The sequence below is a fragment of the Balaenoptera musculus genome, chromosome 1, assembly GCF_009873245.2.
Source record: "Balaenoptera musculus isolate JJ_BM4_2016_0621 chromosome 1, mBalMus1.pri.v3, whole genome shotgun sequence".
Taxonomy (NCBI): Eukaryota; Metazoa; Chordata; class Mammalia; order Artiodactyla; family Balaenopteridae; genus Balaenoptera; species Balaenoptera musculus.
The window spans coordinates 181,438,580-181,449,237 of NC_045785.1; the positions used below are offsets into that span (position 1 = coordinate 181,438,580).

At 34.7% G+C, this 10,658-nt stretch overlaps 1 protein-coding gene across 7 annotated transcripts in view; it reads left to right on the top strand.

Moving 5' to 3' along the window:
- Window positions 1–9,789, top strand: part of PTPRC (protein tyrosine phosphatase receptor type C) — a 122,035-nt gene extending 112,246 nt beyond the window's left edge. For 4 of the 7 annotated variants that reach the window (XM_036825895.1, XM_036825902.1, XM_036825913.1 and 1 more), the window contains 7 exons: window positions 22–112; window positions 1,546–1,679; window positions 2,765–2,899; window positions 4,507–4,629; window positions 4,853–5,031; window positions 6,562–6,697; window positions 8,196–9,789. In XM_036825895.1, the coding sequence (XP_036681790.1) occupies window positions 22–112; window positions 1,546–1,679; window positions 2,765–2,899; window positions 4,507–4,629; window positions 4,853–5,031; window positions 6,562–6,697; window positions 8,196–8,471 (1,074 nt within the window). In that variant the 3' untranslated portion in view covers window positions 8,472–9,789. The remainder of the gene's footprint in view (window positions 1–21; window positions 113–1,545; window positions 1,680–2,764; window positions 2,900–4,506; window positions 4,630–4,852; window positions 5,032–6,561; window positions 6,698–8,195) is intronic. The other 3 variants (XM_036825929.1, XM_036825936.1, XM_036825945.1) reach the window with 1 other exon arrangement.
- Window positions 9,790–10,658: the final 869 nt, after the last annotated feature.

Genomic DNA, 10,658 nt, shown 5'->3' on the forward strand with positions numbered 1-10,658 from the left:
GTTTTTTTTTTCCCCCCTCAGAGACTTCCTTCATATAGGAGCTGGAGGATACAGCACATTGGGAATCAAGAAGAAAATAAGAGTAAAAACAGGAATTCTAACATCATTCCATGTATGCAGCTTATTTTATTTTTTGTATCAGATAAAGTGAAGCTCTCTTTTTTTTTTTTTTTTTTTTTCTTTAGACATCTTTATTGAAGTATAATTGCCTTACAATAGTGTGTTAGCTTCTGCTTTATAACAAAGTGAATCAGTTATACATATACAATAGGTTCCCATTTCTCTTCCCTCTTGCATCTCCCTCCCTCCCACCCTCCCCATCCCACCCCTCTAGGTGGTCACAAAGCACCGTGAAGCTCTCTTTTGAATTTGTTTAATGTGAGACACACACACAAACCATTTGGAAGCAAGTTTTCAACATTTGCTTGACAGTAGAGAATAGTTATAGGCTATTTGAATTTTAGTTGTAGCAAATACATTGAACCCCAGACATTTACAATGGACTTTGGAGGACAGACAATATTCTGTGTTTTCTTTGTACCAATTAGTTCAGAAATGGGTTTTCAGAAAGATGTAACCTCTGAATCTGGGGGAGAAAAAGCCAAGTCCTCTTTACCGGTTTTCTCTCATCTTCAGTTTATTGCAGTTATTTACTCCAGGGTAATTGTTAAATAGCAAAATTACATCCTTTTATTCCCTTTATGTTTTCTGCTTATCCCTTCCTTACACCAAGGAGGTTAAAAGTAGATGGGAAATATACTATAAATCATCAAATTTAACAGATCAAAATAAGCATCATTTTCAAGACTTGAATTTTGTTACTTAAGTATATTGATAGGACCACACCTGGTGCAACTATAATTTTATTCAGTTGCCTACACTAAAACTAGCATGGAGAAAATATAACCCAAGGTAATAAGCTGGACAACCAAATAAATCGAATCAATGCATGGCTGACCTAGTTAATTACTGAAGAGGTCCTTATGAATATAGTTTAAACTATGGAATTGATGGTGATGTAGCTAATCAGATCATTTGATCAGGTTATTATAAATGAAAGAAATTGAGAAACAGTGAGAAATTATGGACTAAATACTTTTCTTGTTGAAATAATTATCTGAGATACCCATTTAATTAAGATTGTTAATTGAATGTTAATATGATATAATTGAGAAATTAGGTTTTTACTTAAGCTATGTATTTTATTAACATATATGTATTTTTAAAATTTTTATCCATCAGAATGATGATACTCCATGGAAATCTAAAGTATATGTATCAAAGATTGCATAATCGTATGGAATATTATGACATAGAGTTATGGCCTATATTTTTTCCTGGAACTTTCTTGGGATCTTCTTTCTATTAGGCTTTTAGAAAATAATTTGTTGATCAATAAAAATGGAGCAGGATCTCATTCCTTGTAGATCAATACATGTACATCATGTAATCTGTCACTTCTAAGTGACTTTCTAATTTCCACGTGACGATCAAGCACGGATTAGGCCTTTAAAGGAAGACTGACTGCTACTTTGTTTTGCGTAGATGACTTTAACAGAGTAACACTTAAACATGAACTGGAGCTGAGCAAGGAGAGTGAGCACGACTCAGATGAGTCCTCTGATGATGAGAGTGACTCGGAGGAGACGAGCAAATACATCAATGCCTCCTTTGTAATGGTAGGTCCTTATGCTTCCAAAACCCAAGGTCCGACTCTAAAAAATATATGTATGTTATTATGGCCATGCATTAAGTGATTCTATAAAAGAATGATGAGCTTGACCATAACTATGTATTGATTGACATGAGAGTTTCCACTTTTAATGCTATATCTTAACTTATTGCAACACTCAGACGTTAAAACCTAATGAGTCGATACAAAACAAAACAATGCTATTAGTTACAGTTTATGGCAAATATGACTATAATATAATTTGAAAAATAATGACCTTTCAGCAAAAGCAAGTATTTGAAAATGTTTATACTTACTCATATACACAAATTGTAAGCAAACCCACATTTGCATATTTGTATAGTTAAAGACTTTTCATTCAGATTTTCTGAATATTTAAATGAGTCTGTGTCACATACCTTTTTTTTGATACACTGAGAATTCAAACAAGGAACTTTTAGTAGTTCAGTAAATACTTTTTGCATGTACACTGAGTTGAATTTATTTCTTTTCCCAGTTTTCTTAAAATATTGATATGTATTCATAGAATATTAATTATAAGATAGCAGAAGAATATATAAACAAATTAGAGACATGATGAAGATAACTTGAAATGCTTATGCTTTTTTTTCTTTTTACCATCACATTAAGCTTTCCAGTGGAAAAAATGATATTTTTGGAAGGAAAAATTGTTAGTTTTCTAAAATAATATCTTCTAAACTTGATTTCACACTATTAGCCAGGTATTGTCATTAACTAAGTAAATATCTTATATATACATATCACATTGTTTTTTGGACCTAAGAATCTTTTTTTTTTTTCACTTTTAAAAAGTTAAAGTATAGTTGCTTTACCATGTCATGTTAACTTCTGCCGTACAGCAAAGTGATTCAGATATATATATATATATAAAATCTTTTTTTATATGCTTTTCCACTATGGTTTATCACAGGATTGGACCTAAGCATCTTAATATTAGGTAACAGCATTGATATCAAATTAAGTGACTGTAATTTCAAACGGTTATTTTAAGCATCCACTGTTCTCTCTCCAGCACAAGTAACTAAGTCTCACCTTTATTTTTTTTTAAAGAGTTATTGGAAACCTGAAGTGATGATTGCAGCTCAGGGACCACTGAAAGAGACCATTGGTGACTTTTGGCAAATGATATTCCAAAGAAAAGTCAAGGTGATTGTTATGCTGACAGAGCTAAAGAATGGAGACCAGGTTTGTACTTTTAAGAAGCTTTTAAGTCTTTCTGTTCTAAAATCTGATTCTTCATTCTTGGATTACTTACTTGATTGTTATACCTGAGTCCTTTTGATCCCTCTGTCACACAATTCCATTTGTTCGTTCTCCCCGTTTTCCGTCCAAGCGCTGGCCCCCAAAGTTTTGCATCCGGGTTCCGACCCTCTCTCCTGTTTGCCCCTCACCAGCCCTGCCTAATGCTCACGGATCATATAATGCACAGCAATCTCAGTGCCACCCTCTGCTAAAAACAACAAACAGTCACATTTTCCTTTTTTTTTTCAGGATAGAAACCAAACTCCTCAGTCTGATATTTATGACCCTCAATAATCGGGCTCTATGTATCTTTCCATTTTCCTCATATTTTTATGTTTTCCATACTTTCCACCCTGGACAAGTAGATTTACTGACTGAATCTTGACACATCATTTGCGTTCTCCTCACTGACTTGATTTTCTGACATTCCATGTATCTAAATGTGCCCTCTCTTCCCATTTTGATCCCGTTCTTCTAGAACGATAAAACTCCGGAAAATTTATCTCAATCCTGTCTTCTTTATATCCACGTAATATTTATTGTCATAAAATTCTATAGTTGGAGGCGAACCTGAGATCTAACTTGATCTTCTGCCTAATGCCTGTTACATGTATTTGAGCCTTTCCTAATACCTCAAGTTATCAAAATTTACCTGGCAGTACATCTTAGTTTTAGCACCTAACACATTATCTGACATATGTTCAAGCTTATTTAATAAATATTCTCATAAGTATGCATTATACTATATGCCTTCTTTTTCTCTCTCTCTTTTCCCTATGTACCCTTGTACATAGAAAATAGTTTTTTTTTTAATCTTTCTGTTTTGTCTTTTTTAAAAAAGAAATCTATGTTCAGATTTTCAACGTGGAATTCTAGCAATCTTTTCCTTCATCTAAATTGGGAAAGTCAGGAAATGGAACGGGAGTGTGGGCAGGAATGCCTATCATGGTCAGCAACTGTGGGACTGTATTTGGTGGAAAACCATTTGAGGAAGGAGGAAATACCTTTGTGATCCACCTGTTCTTCAATTTGACCCTTTCCTTGTATATTCAATCAACTGATATAGACAAGATAGAGACAAAGCTCCAAGAGGTGTAACCTCCTTCCCCAAGGATCCCTGGAGGAACAGAGAGACTTAAGTTATTGCAGGGGTCATGACCAACATCAGGTCAGTCCATCCATTTTGAAAAGGTGATGGTGAGGGTATGGAAGGAAGGGAAAAACGAATCTGAGATCTACACCAGGGATGGCAGAGCCGTACCTGTGGTGTCCTGGCCACCTCGGCTATCCCTAGGTTCCCTTGATTTGCACAAGGCAACACCATGTATTTGTTGAATGGATGTCCAACATACTTCAAATAGATTTTAGATCTTTATGATTAAGGTTCAATTTTAGAGCACAAGTTGTAATTTCAAATTTAATAGAACAGAGGGAAGAAAAGAGAAAGAGGACAGGGATAGAGCAAAGACAGAGAGAGGTACTCTGAGTGCATTTAAAAACAAACAGAACCCTTGGGCAGATAATGTTGAATCATGTTCTTTCTTCTCTAGGAAGCCTGTTCTCAGTACTGGGAGGAAGGAAAGCAAACATATGGAGACGTAGAAGTTCATATGAAGGACACCAATAAATCTTCAGCCTATACCATCCGTGCATTTGAACTGAGACATTCCAAGGTATACAAACAATTTCAGGAGTATGTATCTTTGGGGTAATTGATCTGGTTGAAAAACTAATATAAACCATTCTATGAACACAAAGCAACTCTCTCTATAATGTTCTCAGAATAAAAATTTTAAATGATTTAAATGAAAGTAACTGTGAGGAAAACATGACTATCAACTTATCAGATGGGCTGAGCTTCACTCGAGTTCATGTTCCCTTTCCTTCTGGTTTTAGAGGAAAGATCCACGAACTGTGTACCAGTACCAATTTAATAATTGGAATGGGGAAGAACTGCCCGTGGAGCCCAAAGAATTAATCTCAATGATTCAGAATCTCAAACAGAAACTTCCCAAGAAGAATTCCACCGAAGGGAATAAATTTCACAGGAATGTGCCTCTCCTCATTCACTGCAGGTGGGTGGGATTCGATGGGATGTGTGCTAAAAATCAGCATCCTTCTTGACCTCTTGGTTTGCACCTTCTGTTAAATTCTATTCCTCCTAACAGATAAAAATGTATGACCGCAGTGGAAGCCTCTTAGGGAGTCGGTCACTCTCTGCCATGTGCTCCCACAGCATAACTATTATAGAAATACAGTAGAAATAATTATATTTTAGTACAATGTTGTTAGGCTGTGAACCTGGAATGTCACATGTCCTGAATGAACGAATGAACGAGTGAAATGAAGGATGCAAGGACAGACGGATGGACGGATGTTGCATTTTATTTCTGCCTAGTGCATTGAGCCATGCTATTAGGCGTCAGTAAAATCCAGAAGACTGAATGCTTTGCCTCCACTAAACATATCTTAAGCTATTTATTAAACTGAAATCTCAATGTTTAGCAGCTTCGATTTGAAACCCATCACCTGACTCTCTAAACGGACCCCAAAGGCAAAGATTTTAATAATATACATAATAATACTTGATTTGATTAACTTCTGTTATGCAGACACTTACTTTCATCTGTGATAGACATCCACCTTAAATAAGAGATATTGAAAGAAGGGTATGTGATATAAAATGTTTGCATAAAAAATGGTAAAGTAAATTAGAAATGAAAAATAGTAAAGTAAAATGAGAAATGTAAATCTAGCAAAGGGCTTTTAGAATTTTTGAGAAACCTTCATTATTATTATTAGAATTGTATATGCTATAATCAAGACCTTAGACAGATATTACTTTTTGGCATTTTTGGCATTTGAGTTTTCAAAGGTAAAACTTACATGGAAAGAAAAATAAGGGAAGTTTAGGTTTTAAAACTGTATGTGTTTCTTAGGGAATGGCTGAATACCTACTATATGTTCCTTGTTATGCACAATAAATAAAGTTCTGCTATTAACATATTCTTTAAATTGAATTTTTATTATAATCTAACATACCTTTCACAGTTTGGTAAGTAATTTGGTTGCCCTCTTTTTAATTAGTAACTTCACTAGGTATCATTTTTCTATTGGTGCAGAAGTGTTAACATTTGTAAAAAGCACTGGAGAGGCAGAAGAGAGGAGAAAAAGCATGTGGTTTAGTAATTTACAAAATATCAGGTCCAGTATTTCTGGTTTCATCAGTTTCTAACCATGCCTTTATCTTCCCTAAATCTCAGTATCCTCATCTATCTGGAGGATATTATCATATTTGTCTTAACAACTTCAGATGTAAATTAAAGTGCATTATAATTGGTAAAGTACTAATAGAAGAAAGTATATTTTTAAAGCTTACGACAAATATTTCTTAAACTAAAGGATTATTATATTCCCAAATTGAAAAAGTTTGCATAAAACATGCACTTAGCAGAAATGCTTTGCTCTTAAGAGACTGGAATAAAATTAATTACAGTAAACATAAAGTGAAGCATGTATTCTTGTCTCGCTCTTTCAATTTTTATTCCAATGTCACTTTCTCCATGTAATGTAGAATTTTTTTAAATCTATTCTTTCTTTTTTAGAGATGGATCTCAGCAAACAGGAATATTTTGTGCTTTGTTAAATCTCTTGGAAAGCGCAGAAACAGAAGAGGTGATAGATGTTTTTCAAGCAGTAAAATCTCTACGCAAAGCTAGGCCGGGAATGGTTCCCACATTTGTAAGTATACCTCATCATTGCTTTTAACATGTTTTGCATTTTTATTTTGACGATTTCTTCTCGCTCCTTCCCTCCCCTCCCCCACTTCTGATCCTCTCCTTTCCATTACTTCTTTTCTATTTACTTTTCTAGTCTTCTCTTTTAAATTCCATTTTACATGATAATTCACATTGAATTATTATTAGTATACATCAGAGACCTAATTGGAGTTTGCCAACACTTTGTGGTGGCGGCTCTTGAAGAACATTTTTTTAAAAGCTCATGGATTCCTTCAGTTCCCCCACCTTTAATCCTGTATCAATTTGTTTTGCTGTGTAGCAAGCCACCCCAAAATTTAGAGACTGAAAATAAATAACGTTTATTATAATTCAATGATATGTTTGATCAGCTGAATAGTTCTGCTGATCACATTAGGCTTAGCCAACCTGGACCAGGCTCACTGATATGTGTGCTGTCGCTGTTGTGTCCACTGGGATTTGGCTTGTCCAAAAGGACCTTGATTGCCACTAGGCTGGCAGTTGGCTGGCATTTAGCTGTGGCAATGGGGATGAGTGGATCCCACGTCTCTCCTCATCCAGAAGCCTAGCCCGACACATTCCCATAAAGGCAGCAGGGTTCGTAGGGGCAGAGTGAGACCCCTTGGAGCCAAGGCTTGGGACTGGAGCATGCCTTCCTCTGCATTTTATTATCTGAACAAGTCACAAGGCCAGCTCAGGTGTAGGGCATGGGGTCGTAGACTCAACCTTTGTCCAAAGGGCCTGCAAAGTCACCTTGCAAAGAGGTGTGGATACAGAGAGGATAACGAGTGAGCATTGTCGTAATCAATCCAAGCTGTGTCCCCTGTAAGTGGTAGTGACCACAGATGATGGTCTGGGAATTAGTAACAAAGTAAACTTAACTACTCACTCAAATATAGGCAGCTTTTACTTATGTATGACCTTGAGCTTGCATGTACTGATGTTAAAAGTATATTGAGTGCCTGCTATGTGTTTTGCCATTAAGAGACTCATTGTTTAGTGTGAGGAAAAGGCAGACATTTATTAAACAATGTAGTAAGTGAAATGACAGAGAAATTATTAGAAGAATATGAATGAGGGCACTGAATTTAACCCAAGGGGATCAGATTGGCTTCCTGAAGCCGGTGACTCCTGATCTGATGCTAAATGATACGTAGGCATGAACCAAGACGGTGGGCACCAAAAATGGCTTCCTTTGCAAAAGCTTAGGAATGAGACACCCCACACGGCCTGCGAGGGGGCCGAGCACCAGTTTGGTGTGGCTACAAGGTAAATTCTGAAGATTGCCCTGCAGTCAGTCCTTTAGAACTGTAAGGAGGGTCAACCATTTAAAATGTTCTTTTTATGAAAACACATGAGAATTGTTTTCTGATACCCAGGTCTTCCCCAAGTAAAGGATTAAGTCTTGCTAAATTTCATCTGATGTAAAAATAATGACATAAACCTCTTTTATTTAATTCCTTCCTTCTTCCCTTTATTAGGAGCAATACCAATTCCTGTATGACGTCATTGCTAGCACCTGCCCTGCCCAGAATGGGCAGGTGAAGAAAAACAACCAACAAGAAGATAAAATTGAATTTGATAATGAAGTGGACAAAGCAAAGCAGGATACCAACTGTGTGAGCCCACCTGGTGCCCTGGATAAGACCCCTGAAGGAAATAAAGAGGATGAAAGTTCCAAACCTGCAAGTGGCCCTGAGGGGCCAGAACATTCCGCCAATGGTCCAGCGAGCCCAGTTTTAACTCAAAGTGCATAGGAGAAGGCAAACATGGGGCAACTCAAAACCTCACATTAAACATGTTATTTCTATTTTTCTAGAACTAGAAAGGCAAAATAGATATACAATGGATTAATGAAGTGTTTCATAAAACATGTTATTTCTATTTTTCTAGAACTAGAAAGGCAAAATAGATATACAATGGATTAATGAAGTGCATGGACCAATATTTGTGGGAAGTTTCTATTTTACAACTGTAGAAAAATATTTAAGACAGTTTTGCTGAAGCATTTTGTACAGTCTTATACTTATTTTAAATTTTATCCATCATTCAGCAAAAAACAACTTCTTTGTAGTCTTTGTGTGTGTGTGCATGTGTGTGTGTGTGTGTGTGAGGCAGACAGACAGACAGAAACAAAGAGGCAGAGAGAGAGAGAGAGAGAGAGAGAGAGGATGCTTTCAAGTAAATCTAAATGCTCTTGAGAAACTTTGCCTTTTGGGTTTTTTTTTTTTTTTTTAAGAAACATAACATTTTATACGGGAAATATTAACTGCTCAAAGGTTGTATTTTTTTAAATCATAAACTGTGTGTGGGCTCTGTGTAAGAATAACATGTACATTTCTAGAATGACCTCAAGATGGCCTCCTTGTTCTACTGAAATATATCTTATAGTTTACTATGTTACTTCTAGAAATAGACATAAAATAGTAGGTGTGTATAGTTACTATAAGAAAGTTAACTAAATTAACATTTGGAAATCTTATATTCCATATGTTAGCATTTAGTACAATCTTTCAAGCTTATTTAATCTAATTTAAAATTTCAAGAAAGCCTATCTTGTTATCTTCATATGGTGTTTATGATTTTGCAACATGGATTATTCTCTGTATAATATGTGAAATTCATTGCTTGATACTTTTCACCCAAAATTATATGTTTGTTAAAATTGAACTTAAATAAACATCTTTAAACAAATGCAATTTGTATTCAATCCTTAGGACAAAAATGGAGTCATGCAAATGTATTTGTTCTAAATATTTACATGCAAAGCCTAACGTAGCTATTTTTATGGAATAAGACATTGATATGAGATATATAATATTGCATATGAATAATTTTCATGGTAAAATTTGTCCTTGCCTTTCACTGAAGTGCATTTACTTTGAATTTCTCAAATGTTTATACTGCTTTTACCAGGAATTGATAACAACAATGAAATTCAATCATTATCTTTTCTTGTACATAAGTGTTCACATGTTCATATATGAATTATGTAAGCAGATATTGAAATATAGGCTTATGCAATTAACATTTGTAGAACAACTCTATAGGTTTTATTTTTTTAAAGATCTATGGTCTAATAATTGTTTGGGATCTAGAAAAAATTCAAGAAAAGGTAATAAACAAAACTTTTATTGAATTTGCTTCAGTTTATTACATTAGTCACACACTGCCTCTAAGTTGGCTTGGTTCTCTAGATCTTCACTATCCTGATTGAGTTTAAATATCTCAACAATACATCATCAATTGTTTTCCATTCAACTCACATTCGTCTTGTGTTGATCCTTCTAATTCTTTTATTATACACACAAAATTAGCAATAAGTCTTTACATTATTGTATAGTACCTTGCCATTAACATATTAAAATAAGTGAATTTTAGAATGAAGCAATAGTTTCTAATTTACATTGTTTACTTATATCTCTTTACTTACTAATGATAAAAAGGGGGATTGGGAGTCATGAGCTACGAGCTCCAGAAAGAAAGAAAACTCGCTTTCATTTCTCTCATTACTCATTCAAACAATGTGCATCAGTTTCTCCAAAGGAAACTTGATCAGTCGCCATTTACTAGACAATGTAGTTAAAATTTAGAGTTCTCAAATTCAGTAGACTAGCGTCATATGTGTCTATTTTTTCCTGTGAACTGCTTCAAAATGCAAAGAGCAAAAGTTCTAAAGTTTTAAAAAATTTTTATTTAAATATAGTGGATTTACAATGTTGTGTTAGTTTCAGGTGTGTACAGCAAATATATATATATATAATATATATATATATATTATATATATATATATCTTTTTCAGATTCTTTTCCCTTATAGGTTATTACAAGATATTGAGTATAGTTCCCTGTACTATACAGTAAGTCCTTGTTTATCTATTTTATATAGAGTAGTGTGTATATGTTAATCCCCAACTCCTAATTTATCTCTCTCCCCACCATTAA